Source organism: Diorhabda sublineata, chromosome 1 (assembly GCF_026230105.1).
Source record: "Diorhabda sublineata isolate icDioSubl1.1 chromosome 1, icDioSubl1.1, whole genome shotgun sequence".
Classification (NCBI taxonomy): domain Eukaryota; kingdom Metazoa; phylum Arthropoda; class Insecta; order Coleoptera; family Chrysomelidae; genus Diorhabda; species Diorhabda sublineata.
Genome location: NC_079474.1, coordinates 29,661,052 through 29,678,965, shown reverse-complemented (window position 1 = coordinate 29,678,965; position 17,914 = coordinate 29,661,052). Strand labels below are relative to the sequence as shown.

The window sequence follows — 17,914 nt, the reverse complement described above, 5'->3', positions numbered from 1 at the left end:
CAAAATACACTTTTATTGATACGGGTATCATCTGTATGTTTATATGTTTGTAACTGTTTTTTTGGCCTCGAATTCGACCTACTTTGAACGATCGAATTCAATTCCATGAATACATCTTGTCGCGTAAAGATGGTATCGTACGTAAAAATAATACAATTAAAAAATTTTAGATTGAAGCTTCCTTTTTTCTAATGTTTGACATAAAAGAATCTATCCGATAGATCATCTGATAATAGCTCTTGGGCTTGTCTGTGTGATATCCTTTAAGTATTCTCCAGTACTTGAAGAATACATATTTGATTGTCTTGCCATATTCTTTACGCTAACTGTTGGATCTTGATCAACTAAAATCATATTTTATTTATTAATGGCTCTTGTTGTTCTTGGCCTACCAAAATTCACATATAAGTTTATACGTGACTTTTTGGTTTTGATTTTGCCCCACTTTCCAAAGACGATGATGCAGCAATAAATTGAGAGACACGTACATTGCAAGCTTATTAAGAAAATGTTGAAAGAAAGGAATTATTGAAAGTCTAATCAGTGAATAATTTTCACTAATCGAAAAAATCAATTGAATAGTGTCCGGACTGAGAATCAGACTCAGATCTATTGGTTAAAAAACGCAAAGTTATTTTTATCTCATACGAAGCAACCCACGCTTCAATCATATTGCTTTTATGTGAGGTCTTCGTTTTTTGTTTGTGCATTTTACAGTTGAAGTGGAAATATACAGTCTTTTGCTATATTCCACATTATTAAACATGAAAGTTAATGATTACTTTAAGACTTTATGCGGTCGTTGAGTTTCGTCATCTACACCTAGCACAAATTTTCTCAGATCTGTCTATGCAATTTATTTCTATAATAAGTAATATCTAGTTATCTTCATGTTATTTGAATATCGTGTTTTGTGAAACTTGCGAAGTAAGTGAAGGTCGATTTCTAGATGATTGCATTAATAGGGCATAGTCCGCTATAAATAAACCATGGAAGTTCCGTACACATTTCGGAAAGGATATTTTTTACTTTAACTACTTCTACAGCTACGACAATTTTCACATATTAATACAGTTCAGAAAATATATTAATATTTGAATGAAATTGTGTAGCTTGTAGGCTTTTATTATTTGCCTTTGTAAAGCTGATAGTCTTTCATTTACGGTGACAACCGAGGCAACATTAGCTAATTTCGCACTACTAACGTTGTTACATCATCTTTTAGCGATGTGAAGACTTTGAGTGGATTATTTTATTGACACCAAGTTTAACGAACGTACTCAATCAAATCATGGATGGTGAACAATAGATATCCTGCCATTAAACCACGTTTTAATTTGTTAAATTAGCCACCTTTTTCTTTTTTCCACCTATAAGTGCAATACTTAACTAACTCACTTCATAAAAAACATTTTTTAGTATCAAACTTCGATGAAATGTACCAAAACGATTAGACTAAATTTATCCTACTTGCTACTTTCTCGGATGTATGGAGCCTCCAGTATATGCCGAAGATATTTATATAAACTAAATTTGATTTTAGGAATGCTTAAAGTTAAGGTTGCAATTAATGGCTATGACACAATCGGAAGCAACATTATGAACTGAGTTAACTAGTTTCGAATAAAAGATGCAGTTATGTCATTAAAGTAGCAGTAATCTATTTTTGAATTAATTAGTGGTCTATACACTTCATAAACTGAAAAGACATTTTCGTCGGAACATTTTGAATAATTTCTATGATATCGTTTACGTGTTTTTATCATTTTACTTTACTTTACTTAAAAAAGAGAATTGAATTGTCGTTAGAAGAATAGTTATCAAAAATGGGATTCTGGCACACGACAATAGCTAACCAATTTCTAATGGATGATTATTTTTTTCAGCACGAAATTGGAATCCCACAGATGCCGAGAAAATGTTTCGAGAAGTGAGTTATTTCATTTTTTTTCTCTAAGAGACACAATAAAAATGTTTTGTTTTCAGTCGATGATGTTTCGGAAGCAGTGGGAGCTTGATACGAATTTACTACTATGGGATCCTCCAGAAGTTGTCAAGCTCTATCATCCAAGTGGTACCTGCGGATATGACAAAGATGGAGCACCTGGTAATAATTTGTCTATATTATTTCCAGAGTAAATTAGTATATTATATTATAAGGATTAAAAGTGCATCTTTTTTACGAGCAATATTTGCAATTGCGAGGCGGAGCGTAACGCAGCCGAGTGGATGCAAAATTGCATATCGGCGATTCATGGATTGATGTAAAGAAAAAAATGTGCAAAACTATGCGGAGAGTGTTCTTATGGTGTATTTCTCAAATTTAACGAAGACCGTCAAGCCATCCACTCTTTGGTCACAGTATTCAATGCTGAGATCCACACTGGATATCAAAAATGGTATGGATATTAGTAAATATTCAAAATTATGAGCATTGTTAAAAAGGCAAAGTGATGGATATATATCTAAAAAGTCTAGGGTTTTCACAAAGGAGGAAGTGGATCGGTTCCTGGATATGGTACCTGATAATTTATATTTGATGATAAAGGTTGTTCTAGTATAAGGAATTGGAGGGGCTATGCGTTGTGACGAACTAGTTCATTTGAAAATTGATGACATTGAGGATATGGACTCGGTCCTGGTCGTAAAAATTTTGCAGACAAAAAACAAGTAACCTCTTTTGTTTACCATTATAGGCGATAATTATTTGCGTTCATTTCGAAAATATGTTGCACTACAGGCATCAAATATACAGGAACGTCGTTTATTTTTGAAGTATGTTAATGGGAAGTGTCAAAGAATGGTTGTTGGTATTCACAAAATTAGTGCCGTGCCGCAAGAAATTGCAAAATTTTTGAAGTTAGATAATTGGAAGGAATATACTGGACATTCGCTAAGAAGAACATCTGCTGCACTTCTTATTGATTGTGGCAGTGACCTCACTTGTCTTAAAAGACATGGAGGTTGGATATCGAGTACGGTAGCAGAAGGATATATTGAAGAATCACGTATCAACAGTTACGGAGAATATTTTGAGTTGTTCTAACATTAATGAAAATCTTTTGATTTTTTCGAAAATTGTTAGTAATAATTTCATGCTTTGAATTTTGGCAATAATTGTTCCAATTGTACATTCAATATCACTATAAACAACAAATAAATACCTATATATAGTGCCCAATTAGTTTGTTTTACTAGGTTTGTAAGAGACAATGTTTTGTTCTTCAAATTTCAATTAGAGAGCTCAAATGCAATTACTTTTAGTCCTAGGTTTAAAAGTAAGGGAATTGATGGCTTTTGCACCTTAAAATAGTACAAAAATGTCAACATTTTTGGATGGTTGGAGAAAAAATATATTATTTCATAAACAAATTTAATTTAAGTTTTATCCATATTTTTCTAACCAACAATTTTGACACATCTTATCAAGTCAATGCATTTAAATGAATTTGGTCATTTCATATTATTAATTTGAGTTGAATAATTATTCATACTTATTCAATTAACTGAACCCTTTTGTTAGTGAAGTCGCAATAGAAACATAGATATAAGAAGGCTGATCAAAAAGTACGTAACTTTTTGAACAATACACAGTTTTTGGATGAAAAATCATTTGATATTTCTTTGAACATACACATTCACACAGTTTTCGCTTTGTTTAAGAAGGTTCAAAAGGATAAAATCGTTACGTTTAACTATTGATTTTCAAGAAATGACACATTATCAACTCAACAACAGCCAAATAAAAACGGTAAGATTTGTTGAAGTCATCAAAATGAGTATTTCTTTGTGAGATAATTTCACTGTTGGTATCAAATCTCTTTTCTGTTTGGATAAAAGGAATAGACATTGGAAGCTAAATCTGGAGAATAGTGGAAATGAAGAAGCAATTCGTATCCTTATTCGAGAATTTCTGCTATGGTTTGCTACGGAATCTGCACACTTGCGTTTTTCTGATGTAACATAAACCTTTTTTGTACTTATGGGGTCGTTTCTTCTAAATCCGTATTATATCGATCCAATAAATTTGTATAATCTTCCCCATTGATTTTTTCGTTCTATTGAATGTAATTAATGTGGATTATATTGCATGGATTCTAAAAACGGTCACGCACATGACTTCAGCTGACACTGTTTTGGTTTCCGTCTGTTAACGGATACGAAATGACGCAAAAAAGGTACCGTATTGAGATTGGATAACGCCCATGATACTTATCTTGTGGAAATATTTCTCATACCTGAGTGAACGATCAAATTAAAACCCAGGAGGCAAGAGACGCTCCTTTGGCATCCACAATATCTCACAATTTCAGTCTCCGACCGTAGAGTGAATTGTTTTACTTATTTCGGGTGTAGAGACTCCAAAACAGTAAGGCTAGGAAAAAGGAAAAAGTCGCTGGGATCCAGATCTAGTGAATATGAGGAGTGGTCATACAATTCGATCATTTTAGCTATGGCGATCCCTGGAATGTGAGTAATAGAAACTCATTTTATTTTTTTTGAATTGCGGTCGCTTTTTTGCAATGTCTCTCTATACCTTATAAGATAATCACTCTTGTGATTGTTTTATCTTTTTGACGTAAATTAATTCACACAATCTCATGAATATCCCAAAAAATAATCGCCATCACTTTTGTAGCCTATGATACCATCTTTACTTTTTTCGGAGCAGTTAGCAGTTTCGTTCCTTGCAATAAACTCTCTTTTTTTGTTTTCCGCGTAGGCTTTAAATCCAAATATTTAATGACAACCCGATACTCAATTTTTTCAGAACAATCTTCACGACACTAAGCGTCTAAAATGGCTACAATTTCAGTGAGAATCTCTACTTTCGTGCGCAAATATATTTTCCCGCTTAAAGTGTTGACATCTTCAGATTAAGGTGGCAAACTTTTCAGGCAATCCTTGTATTTTCACTGGATTACCCGTCGGAATTTTTGTTGAAGATCTTTAAATTTGTATGAAGCTATTAATATAGAAGTTCACTAACACTTTTAATATATTTTCCTAGATCATCTAAGTAATTTACCAGTATAATTGATTTTATTTTTTCTAATTTACTTGGAGGCAAATGAACTTCTCTTATTTTTTTCCTCCAAAGATAATTTAAAACAAACTATTAAAATTGCTTTGACTTGAAGATAAAGAAATTACTGATATTAACATAAATAAATTTATAACGATGATTTGTGGGGACTCAAAATATTTCGACATTTTCAGTGATCGTCGTCCCATTCAAAGGCTTCGATCCAATCGGTCTTTTGAGCTCAGCTTCCAAATTGGATCTTATAAAAATGACATGCAAAATATTAGAAACCAATGTAAGATTGGCAGCAGAAACACAAGAACATCAGCTGGTTGTAATTTTTGATATGGAAGGATTCGATATTAAACAGTATGCTTCTAGACCAGGTAAAGATAAATAAAAAAAACTACAACTTCTCCAAAAAAAAGTAGATGTGAATGTTAATTTGAAGTCATGTTTTGTTAAAGACCAAAATAGGTCTAAACACCAATTTTTTTACCTTTTCTATTCCAACATTTAAAAAGGTTTAAAATGAAAATGGTATAATATATCTATTAATAGAATAGTCTTTCTTTCTTTGGGTGCTACGGAACTCTGAGAAATCTCAGCGTTTTTTGCACTGCAAATGACACACTTTAAGATCAGCACCATCACTACCCAATTACATAACCAAGAATACAAATAATCTGAAATTCTGAATAATGAAAAGCTTCAATTTAGTTTCACTTCTCAAAAATATTTCTATCAATGATAATTTTCAAGTAAATCACATTTTATTAGTCATTGAAATTATTAAATATTTGTGTGAATTTGAAAGATATGAGTTATAATAGAATAATTTATTTTGAAATGCATAAACATCGTGTACATTTATTAAATATACTGACTGTAATTCTAATCAATTAAATTATGAAAATGTTCAATAAATTCAAGTATTTTATATAGTTTTTTTTCTCTTTTTAGCTGCTGAGATAGCTATATCACTCGTTCAATTATATGAAGCAAATTATCCAGAAATACTTAAACAATGCTACATTATAAACGGTAAGTGAAGATTATAGTTAGAAAGAAAGTCGATCAAGCATTGAGATACGTTTATTTCTCACAACAATAAAAACGAATATACTTATAAAAACAAAGTAAATTCAAAGTCAGTCAGATGATCAGTCTATTCTGTGTTTCCAATTTTCTGTCTTTTTGTCATTTGCGTTTTTTTTTGCATTCCGTTAGAAGTTATTGATAAGTGGATAAAGCACCACGTCGCACTTTTGAATTCCTATCATAATTTGGATTATTATTATACAAAAAATTCGTCTATAATTTCAGCTATAGTGATCATACTCCTTTTGCCAAATACTATCTAAAATTCTTATAATTCTTCTTCGAAATCACTACTATCAATATTTTTGTTGCTCAGTTAATTATTTGAGCTCATCATTAGAAAGACCAATTTCTTGGACTATTTCTTCGACGTCTTCCACATTTACCTCATCTAAACCGGTTTGTTTCGATAATTTCATCCAAATCGACAGAGTGTCCAATGTCTTCGCTCTTACTTAAATCTGGCCGAATGTTCATCCATACTCCTTCTAAAGATCTTTCTGTTATCTATTTTCAAGAAATGTTTTTGTTTTCTACAGCATTCATGACATTGTAGTTTTTCCAAAAATCTCTTATTGATTTCTTCACTTCTCCCTCTGTCTTTCCAAAAATTTGCCAAAATTTTCGCTATAGCCTTGGTTCATTGATTGGGTTAAAGCAGTTGTGTTAGGCGGTAAGAAAACCACTTCGACTGGAATGCATATTGTTAAGTCTGTAAAATTTGTTGGGTAACTTATTAATTAATAGTGGTGCTCTTCAAGTTTTTCAATTTCGCAATAACGTTCAACATACGGACAGAAATGTGAACCAATATTGAAAAATTAGATTAAAAAATTAGAATTAGACCATTAGACTAGATATGCGTTTTATTGCTCTTAGATTTTTGGAGTGGTAAACTAGTTGTGGTTTTAATTTGAAATTTCCGCTTGCATAACCACCCAGTAGAAGTGTGAAGCCATCTTTCGCAGCTTTAATTTCTGATGCCCGTTTTTCTTCATGCGATAGAAATGTTCGTTTTGGCATAATTTTCCAAAACAGGCCTGTTTCATGAACATTAAAACCAATTCTTGAGTATAGTTTCCTTGTTCAATTATTGTTTTTAATATCTCTGGGAATTCAGTTGCCGCTTTCGTATCACCACTTGCTACTAATCCTGTAATCTTTATGTTATGAAGATTATTTCGATATCTAAATCTATAAAACCATCCTCGACTAGCAACTAAAGTTTCACTTATGTTACTTACCTCAGCTTTAATGTAATTAAAAATTCTTCTAGTTTTGTCCATTATGATAGATTGGCTTAATGGCATAGTGCGTTAAATTTTGTCGTTAATCCATATAAACAGTCGTTTTTCCATTTCCTCTATAATTCTCGTTGCAGAGCTTGATGTAGTTGCCGTTAACAGTGTTTTTTATTTATTTTTAACAATTGTCCTTATTTCTGAAGTTGCCAAATTCACTGCAGCACTAATTTGAGATGGACGTTCACCAGAATCTAATATTCTAATAACTTTCACTTTAGTTTCTAGTGAAATGCTTTTTATAGTTGCTTTGTTTTCCTGTTTTTTATTATCACTCATGATAAAAACTAAAGATCATAATATTTGTCACTGTATTAATCGTTACATGTTATTTGCAAACCTAGCGCTGCGCACAATTTCGGGGAATCCCCGGGTTGAAATAAAACATCGCTAAACCAAAGAAGCGTTAAGCGGGGTCTTATTATACCATCTGATACGCATTGCTATATGTTATTGTATTAAGACACCTTCAGGTAAACATAATATGATAAATTTTTCGCTTACACTTTTTCTCGCAATAAAAAAATTCCAACTATAATCATTTTTGTCTAATGAATCGTTTTAATACAAAAAAGGAAATCAAAACCCCAGAGGAGTGACTCTTTTGAAATAGTGTCAAAAGAGACGATTAGCGAGTAAAGCAAAATATTTTGTAGAATACCTGCTTGACTTCACACAAAGTAAATCCAGAATACAACCAAATAGTGGAAAAAACAAAAACGTCAGATATTGAACTGCTGTTTGTAGATTTCGAATAAGTTCTTTATTCAATCAATGGGTAAAGGATGTTGAAGGCTTTTAAAGTCCAAAGGATAGGTACAAAATTGAGAAAACTTACCATCGGCAATACTATTGAATCTAATCGCTAAAGTTCTAAAGAAATATGAATATAAGAAACACAACGGAAAGTATGTTAGCTTTCCAAGTAACCTGCGACTAAATTGTGAGACTATTTAGTCTGCACTATACACCAGACAAAAGACTGATGGAACATCTATTGATTCACTTTTATACTTGTAGTTGAAATTCATGATGAACAAATTCGAACTTTTTTTAGCTCCCAGAGTATTTTCTATTGCTTTCAGTGTGATAAAGAGATTCATGAACGGATACACTTTGAGTAAAATACAAATTTTTAAAAATGATCCTAAAAAGTGGAAGCCCGCTATTCTATCAAATATTTCTCCTGATAACCTACCAGCTCATTACGGCGGTAATCTCAAAGACCCCGATGGTAATCCAAAATATACCACAGTGGTAAGTTTTAGTCAGCTAACGATTGTGAAATGGTATGGCATCTTAATTAATTTTTAGATAAAACCTGGTGGAAAAGTTCCTGAATCTTATTATAAGAAAAATATCGAAACCATAGATTACGAAAAGGAATATACTAAAGCTGTGATAAAAAAAGGAAATAAGTTAGTTTTAGATTTTATTGTTGTCGAAGAAGGCTGTTATTTGAGGTACGTAGATATTAGATTTTCATATTTTTCTAAACAAATTTGTACGCTGAATTCTCATAATTAGTATTACTAGTTCAAATGTTATTTTATTTATTTGGTTTCGTAGCCAATAAATCATATCTGGTTGGCCACACTGAAGATGGTGTATGATGCATTCTTTATTGCACGAACTATTTTATTTTTTCAACAAATCTAAATGAATAATTTAGTCCGTTCAAATAGTTTCTTTAAAGAATAGTTTTATAGATAACTGTTGAACATCAACTTTACAAAAACAAATATATTTAAAAATAAACATGGCTTAATCGGAAAAGACTGCTTCAGATAATTCGTGTACTTTATAAGGATGGAACTTATTTTTCTTAATACATTACAGTCGAATCTTACAATAAAGTCCATTTATCAAAAAAAAAAACAACGATCAGTGCGTGATCAGCACGTGAATGATTGTGAATATTTATAAAAATTAAATAGGTTACTTCCAAAACGGCAAGAATTTTCTGCAAATGTTGAAGGTTGAAACCAAAATGTGGAATATAAACATTGTCCTTGATGTGCAGGTTGAGCCCCTTACCATAAATAATAAATGCACGACATTGGAAGCTTATCTGATGGGGAATAAGGAAATGTGGGCAAATGTAATTTGGGCGCTAAAGGATTAATGTGCTTTTACCAACATGTAAACTAAGCGCCAAGACCGAAGGGTCATTTTAATCCTATGTGTATTTTCGGCGCTAACCGACTGAAGTACATGATTTATGAAATACAGTTATTTATTAAATCACCGATATTTATAATAAGATATATTTTTGTATTTTTAGACTTTCCTATAAAAGAAATAACCTATTATCACTTAAGGTCTGAAAAAATTTACCGTTAGAGGGGGCTACTTTGCACTTTTTTTAAATGAAAAATCTGCCCTTAATAAAGTTTCCTCACAACATTTTTGTAACACTCTACAGAATAAAGTAAATTTTATATTTCTTTATATTTTTATTTAGTACTTAAGTACATATTACATATAAAATAAGAGATTTACATACACACTACTCTTCTAAATATTTACATACACACTACTCTTCTAACATAAACAATTATTTATTTTAATTTTATTTTTATTTTATGAATAATAAGAAACACATTTAACAAAATCTAATCTTGTAATTTGATTTGATCGAAATCTATGAACAATATCTACTAAAAAATTTAATTTATTTTTCACTTTTGCATCTTTAATTCTTGCTGGAGCATGTAAGCTCTGTATTTTGATATAAGTATCAATCTGAAATTCTTTCAATTTTTCTATAAAAACGTATATAGCAGGGTGCGAGGAATAAAGTGAAGAATTAAATCTAGAGTGAAATGACTCACATGCATTAGTTGTGTGAAATATTGATGGACTTCCATATGACCACAGTAGGAGGGAATTGTGAATCTTTATCTATATAAACATCTAATAAGTAATCGGCGTATTCGTCCAAAGTTGCATTTACTGGTTTATAACACATTAAGTCAAACACAAAACAATCTTCCACTTTATCGGGATTTAGATATGTTAATCCAAATGTATGCTTATCCACCTTCCAATTTCCGAATCTCTATTATTGAATTCCGAAGTCAAACCGAGAGCTTGTATTTTTATAAACCAAGCTTGGTGTAAATGAAATCTACAACCATTTATTTTTATATTTGGCCATGTAAAATATAGAGCGTTATGTATGGCTTTTTCGAAATCCACATACACGTCGCTTGGTTTGAAAATCACATAAAATTGATTAAACATCTTAGATCTTAATAAAGAAAATAAATTGATATATGTATCAGTAGATTTCGAAGGTAGTAAACAATACGCAAGTGGAACATAATGACCGTTTTTAAACCCGTGTATGGTAAACATTTGTAAAAAATATTTTGCGGAATAAGAAAATGTACCGTCCATGTAAAAAATGTTCATATCACACATTACACGAATGTTACTGTCACAAGAAAATACAATAATATTATGTTCAGGACTGTTAATGTACAAAAAGCATTCACCTTTTCCTGTTTTAGGATTTAATTTTTCCACTGCACTATGCACTTCCGTTATATTTTTAGGTAGTGGTCCTGGTAACAACTTGCGCCTATAATTATAAATATTTCTTCGTACATATTCTACATCGGTCATTGTCATGGTCTGTGGCAAATTGGAACTCAATTCCCTGCGAATAAGCTGGTTTTTCGGATATATCATCCTCTGTCTTGCGTTTACAAGAATTTGAAAGTATTGTCCTATTTAATTTCTTCTCGTCTGCTTCATGGTTGTGATTTAAATTTTTTCTCGAAATTGTAAATTCAGGACCAACAGTAAATACGTTGGCAGAACATTTTACTTTCTTTTTCACGCACCTCCAATACAATTCTCCACTTTTCAAAACTTTATCGTTAAAAAACGCAAAATTTTCTAAGATTAGAAGAGTTTTACCACGCGAACTTTTCACTATTTGAGCCATTTCAATAATGTAAAGTACCTATACGACACAACAACTGAATCTGATCTTAGGTAAGAAAACTAGTCAACCCTCTATCTACTGGGTATTTCCAAAATATGTTAAGTACCTACATAAAAATCTATCAGCTTTCCCTCTATTGGGTTATTTTATGACTCGACCTACCTGCACTTCTTAGCGCCGAAAATACATGTCGGATTATCTACCCTTCTTGGTCAGACAGGTAAAGAAGGATGGTTAGCGCCCAAATTACACCCGCCGAGAAATGTGTTTCTTGAAGTAGAAAATGAAGATTTTATTTTAATGTTTCAATACACATACTATCTTTCGATTTCTGTATTCGGTGTTAGTAATAAGAGGCTATACATAATCATTAAAAAAAGTAGGTATTCCAAACTTCACGTTCATATTGTATATTTTTGTAATAGTAATTGTGCATAATTATTCATAATTTATATAATTAATCTGATGTAAGAAACGCCAGTTTATTCTAAGTGTGGAGAGCAGTCCTGATCGCGTGAATTATCCGTGAATATGTTTTGGTTAACATTTTTTTCACTAAATAAACATAACATCTAACATCATTAGTTTAGTTACGGTCTTTGGTACATCAGTAATAAGCGGTACAACCGCGTCGTCGCCTACTACCAACTCAAGTATAACAATGCATTTGACGTCGCCGGTCTCCTGCCACTCTAATGGAATTCGATCGCTTTTCTATCGCATATCAAAATGTTTTTAGCAATAAAATTATTGTAAAAGGTCACACTACTTGTGTGCAGATTTATCTCTGGAATATATAACAAAGCAAGCGCTTCCTCTATTTTTGTACCGCCCGCTTGCTTCTCGACAGCTCCTCACGATAGTGTGGACATGTTCGATGTAGAATAAATATGCGACAACGAGGTGCTCGATACGTAGTTAGTTCGATTACACTGGTCGACAAAAAAAATGTATTGTAGTAAGACAAGAATGAATATCATATTGTGATGAATGGACCTATGCAAATACGAAAATATGAAAAAAATAATTGTAACAGGTAAGGTTTTTATGTTACATTTATAGAACCATATTCATTGGTAAAATATTTAATATTTATTAAAAAAATTATTTCACGTTTTTGAATCGTATATATTGACAATATTTATAGTTTACATCTAATAAAAGTGCCTCACATCTATTAAAAACAAAAATCACTTCAAATATCAACTAGCTCTATTTTTTCCTTTTCTGAGGAGTTGCAATCACCCATCATGGCGGAATCCCATCAAGTTTAATACCGAATTTCCATAGTTCTAATATCTTAGTGGAACCTTTCACTGACAGCTCCTAAATTTTCAGGAAAAAATGTCAGATAACCCCAAATCACGAGCTAAACCATAAACTCACTTTGAACAATCAAATGTGTCTCGCCGGAACTGGTACTTGGAGTAAAAATAGAGTCGGTGCATTGTTCTTCGGAGCTTCCTGATGATACGTTGTTTCCAGTATCTTCTAAAACAATATTTTGCGGATCTAAAGGCGCAATCGTTACTGATAAATCTTCGTTATGGGGAACAAGTCGTAAAGCAGACGCCAAATTTGAATACTCGATTTTGTGCTTTCCTTTTTTAGAATAACCTTCAGTCTTCATTAGACAAAAATAGCAGTCGTTAAAATGATTAGTAGGTTTCCGCCATACCATTGGAATTGTAAAAGGCATGTTTTTTTTCTTCCCATTCATCCACTGCACCAATGACACGGTATAACTAACACAGCACGCACGGGGGGGGCACTGCTTGTCTTGGTCTTCAATTAAACTACCAAAAGAATTAAAGAAGGCTTTTTCCACATTTTCGGCAATTGCTTGCGATTTCACTATAAATTCTTCACAAATATAGCAAAATTTAAAAAAAATTTTGCAACTGCGGCGCGTTTAACTCGACATTTTAATCCTTTTTGCACTATGAACAGAGAACCACTTACTATGAAACTCAACAGAATACTAATTTATTTTTATGTTTATTATTCTGAATAATACAGTTCAGGTCTTTTTCCGGCCATAAAATTTACATACAGTGCTTTTCAGATAAAAGTATCCACCTTTAATAACTTTTGTAATACTGGTATTTAGAAAAAATCCAAAAACACGTCAATTTATGTTGGAAGGGGCAAGCATTATGGCTTATTTAAACTTACTGGAAAAGCCACCCCCTCACTCCTAGCAGCATCCCCTTTATTTTTTTAAATTACTTGTCATATTTTTTATGTAAAATTTGGATACTCCTCTTTGAGCTGATTTCAAAAATGTATAATACTTGTAGGTTAAAGTGGTTAGTTTATTAGATAAACAATTTTTCTTTTAAGAGCACAAATTTTACTTATTATTTACTTTCATCTTATTTGCCTGTACTAAAATGGGTTGTACAACAGTTCAAACTCCTTAATCTTTTTAACTGTGCTATTTATTCTACTTAAAAAATCCAAACAACAAAAAACTCTACTTTTTATTAAAGTTTGACATTGTCAACTAGAATTTGTAGTCACTATTGATAGTGTAATTTGATACATTATTTATTTTGTTTCTCTGAAATGGTTTACTCTTTGCAAGAAAGAATTGAAATTGTAGGTTTATACTACCAAAATAATAATTGTGCAAGAGCTGCTGCTAGAATATTTAACGAATTACATGACGGAAGACATGCAACTCATAAGTATGTAATTCAACTGATGGAGAAATTTACCACAACAGGGTCTGTTTGCAATAAAGTGCATAAGCGAGAGGGACTCGTAAATAACGAAGCAATCCAAGTGGCAATTTTAGGGCAAGTCAGCTTAGAGGCTCAACAACCCCAATCGTTGTCAACAATAAGTAGAGCGATCGGTGTTTCATCTTCTACAGTTTTCCGAGTTCTACATAAATTCAAGTACCACCCATACAAAGTTAAGTTGGTGCACGAGTTGAATGAAGATGATTTTGATCGTCGTCTAGAGTTTTGCGAATCAATGACGCAAATTATCAATAACAATCCACAATTGTTAAACAATATTTGCTTTTCTGATGAATGCTCATGGTCATTAAATGGCTTAGGAAGTAGGCATAATTGTAGATATTGGGCTGAAAGTGATCCACATATTATGCGTGAATTCCATACACAACATCCCCAAAAGTTAAACGTTTGGTGTGGTATCCTAGGTGACCACATTGTCGGACCTTTCTTCATCAACGGAAATTTAAATGGTGAATCATATCTTGAGTTACTCAGGGAAGGGGTTGACCCACGTATTACAACAATAATAGAAAATGATGATAACCTTTCCGAAGATTTACTGGTATTTCAACAAGACGGAGCTCCCCCACACTATGCTATGCCTGTCCGACAATTTTTAAACGAAACATTCCCCGCTCGTTGGATAGGTAGAAGGGGGCAGATGATGGAGTGGCCACCTAGGTCACCGGATTTAACACCCCTAGACTTCTTTTTATGGGGGTATTTAAAAACAAAAGTTTATGCTACCCAATCAGAATCTCTGGATGATTTACGAGACAGGATAGAAAATGCATGTCGACAATTAAATCCAGCCGTATTAAGCAATGTCAGAGAGGCATTTCAAAATAGATTATACAGTTGTATGGAAGTGAATGGTACTCATTTTGAACACTTATTGTAACTTCATAATAAATAGCACAGCTAAAAAGATTAAAGAGTTTGAACTGTTGTACAACCCATTTTAGTACAGGCAAATAAGGTGAAAGTAAATAATAAGTAAAATTTGTGCTCTTAAAAGAAAAATTGTTTATCTCATAAACTAACCACTTTAACCTACAAGTATTATACATTTTTGAAATCAGCTCAAAGAGGAGTATCCAAATTTTACATAAAAAATATGACAAGTAATTTAAAAAAATAAAGGGGATGCTGCTAGGAGTGAGGGGGTGGCTTTTCCAGTAAGTTTAAATAAGCCATAATGCTTGCCCCTTCCAACATAAATTGACGTGTTTTTGGATTTTTTCTAAATACCAGTATTACAAAAGTTATTAAAGGTGGATACTTTTATCTGAAAAGCACTGTATATTAACCGCCCCTTTATAAAATTACCTACATGCTAATGTAAACAAGGATATTTGAGCTATTGAAAAGTGGTACGTGCTAAGGCTTATAAATATTTTTTCTATTATTGGACAGGTATTTCCATTTTAAAAATAAAGGTCTCCCTTGTATTACGGAAAATCTTGTCGGCCAGTGTATTATTAAGGTAATGTTTCTAAAAAAGTTGGTGTATTCAAATTTAAAAATCCAAAATGGCCGGATATTGTATGTCGAGACGGAGTTTGCTGCAATCGACATTAGAAGAGTTTTGATAGATAATATTTGGAAAATTTGTTTATTTTATTTTGTTGCTGAAACTAATTTGTTTTCTAAATTTTCAATTAATGCCAGTTTTAGTTTCAAATTTTGAAAGAACCAATTCCAAAAAAATTTGTTTTGAAACTCAAGCTGATTATGATGAAGTTGGAAAAGTAAATTCTGAAGATTTAGAAACATAATAAAGTGAGGGCTACCCAGCTCACTGTCATCAAACGTTATATATTGTGTTAATTTTCCATCTTTCAACACATAATAATCAATTTTCAATCATTTCAACCATATCACTTTGTACCTATATGTTCACAATAACTTTGTCATTAGCAACATCTATTATTTGAATACCAATTGTCTCAAGAATTGTGCCATTTAAATAAAGTGTGGTTGTTGTCTTACGACATTTGTAAAAAAAAGTTAATTTAATTAAAAATACCAAAATAGGATAACAAAAATGCAAAATAGAACATTCTGTTTTATATAAAAAGTAAGTTAAACGATACACCAATTTTTTTACTGAATCATCTATTGTTAGAAGCGAGAACGTATACGTGTAAGTAAGTCAATAAAATTTTTGTTCAGAAAATTCCATTCAAACACACAAATCTCTTCTGTTAGTTTTCAAATTTATTTGAACTCTGTATAATTTACTTCAATACATTAAAAATTTAGCTAAATGTGCAGTTGCTGGATCAATGCATAATCATTTGTATAAAAACTTACCTTCCTAATAACTTTTCTTCGATAAATGTGAGATATTATATCTTTACTTCAGGTGGGACTTCAGAACCGATGAGCACGATATCAAATTTGGAATTACTTTACAAGACGAAAATGGAGTTGAGAGTCCTGTGGTGCGTCATAGGAGAGTCGCATCGCATCAGATGGACGAAAGCGGTGCTATAGCGTGCCAAGCACCAGCAACATGTAAGTTTCAACAAAATACACCAATAAAATATGCACAAAAAATATTTGAGTATTTACTTGAATTACGCAATAAAAAATTTTTATTTTAATATTTTATAACATAAGTTATCTCTAAGTTGCAATTTCTGGAACCGTTGGCGATATTCATACTGAATACACTGTTTACAACACCACTACTCCAACACTCACAATTACACTGCCTGACTCGCGTTTCGATAATAAAGTTATCAGTCTCTGAAAACGATCACTTGGTTATCGAAACGCGCATCAGACAGCGTAATTGTGAATGTTGGTGTAGTGGTGGTTTAAACACAATTTTTTTTATTTATTTATTATAGAAATGAGTTACACATAAAAATACTACCTAACCTAACCTAAATAAATAACTTTTGAAAGCATTCAGAACGTACTTTTTGCTCGAAAGAGGATATTTTTATATTAAATTACTAATTAAATCTTCAAATTATCAGTAAATATTTTTTTATTTTATAAATAATGACAAACAACGGACAATTCTTTATGAACAACAAAAATTATTTATGTATTTATCGTATGTTAAGTTATATTCATCACAGAGTAGAGCAAAAATGGTTGATTTTGCTATTATCGCATCACTGGTATTTTAGGATATTTTTAATACTTAATTTTAGTTTTTTGGGACAATCTGTGTTTGTATCAACTTAATAGATATTTCTGGTTTCTTATCATGGGCAAAAAAATATCACAATTTCTTACAAATTTTTTTGGAAGCAAAAATGCTCGAGTAAATCATTTCTGTCTTGGAGAATGCATTGAGATCGAGAACTTTCTAAACAAATTGTGTTATTGTATAGTGAAAATTCAAATTTATTTTGTTAATAAAGGATGTGCTTCAACGTTTAACAAGACATGTGATGAATGAAGAAGCCGCGCTCATAGAAGATAGCCGCAGTCAAAGATACGTCGCCGGGGTAATTGGAGTTCAACAAAGCACCATATCCAGAGTTGTTATTCGCTACCAAGAAAGGTTAACGGCGTAATGTCAGAATAAGCCTACAAACAGTTCGAAATAGGCTGAGAGAAGCAGGTATACGAGCCAGAGTGTCAGCTAGAGGTCCACGTCTTACCAGAGAACATCGAGTAGCAAGATTGGAATTTGCTCGAGAATACGCAAATTGGAATATTCAAGATTGGTCCAATATTTTATTCACGGATGAATCAAGATTTTGTCTGTATTCATCAGATAGGCGTATATAGGCGACGTGGTGAACGTCACGATCAGGTT

General features: G+C 32.1%; 1 protein-coding gene across 1 annotated transcript in view; it reads left to right on the top strand.

Moving 5' to 3' along the window:
- LOC130452422 (SEC14-like protein 4) overlaps positions 1-17,914 on the top strand; it is a 47,903-nt gene that overhangs the window by 28,951 nt on the left and 1,038 nt on the right. The window contains exons 3-9 of the mRNA XM_056791698.1: positions 1,887-1,930; positions 1,987-2,107; positions 5,221-5,412; positions 5,990-6,070; positions 8,486-8,685; positions 8,743-8,891; positions 16,499-16,650. Coding sequence (XP_056647676.1) covers positions 1,887-1,930; positions 1,987-2,107; positions 5,221-5,412; positions 5,990-6,070; positions 8,486-8,685; positions 8,743-8,891; positions 16,499-16,650 — 939 coding nt within the window. The remainder of the gene's footprint in view (positions 1-1,886; positions 1,931-1,986; positions 2,108-5,220; positions 5,413-5,989; positions 6,071-8,485; positions 8,686-8,742; positions 8,892-16,498; positions 16,651-17,914) is intronic.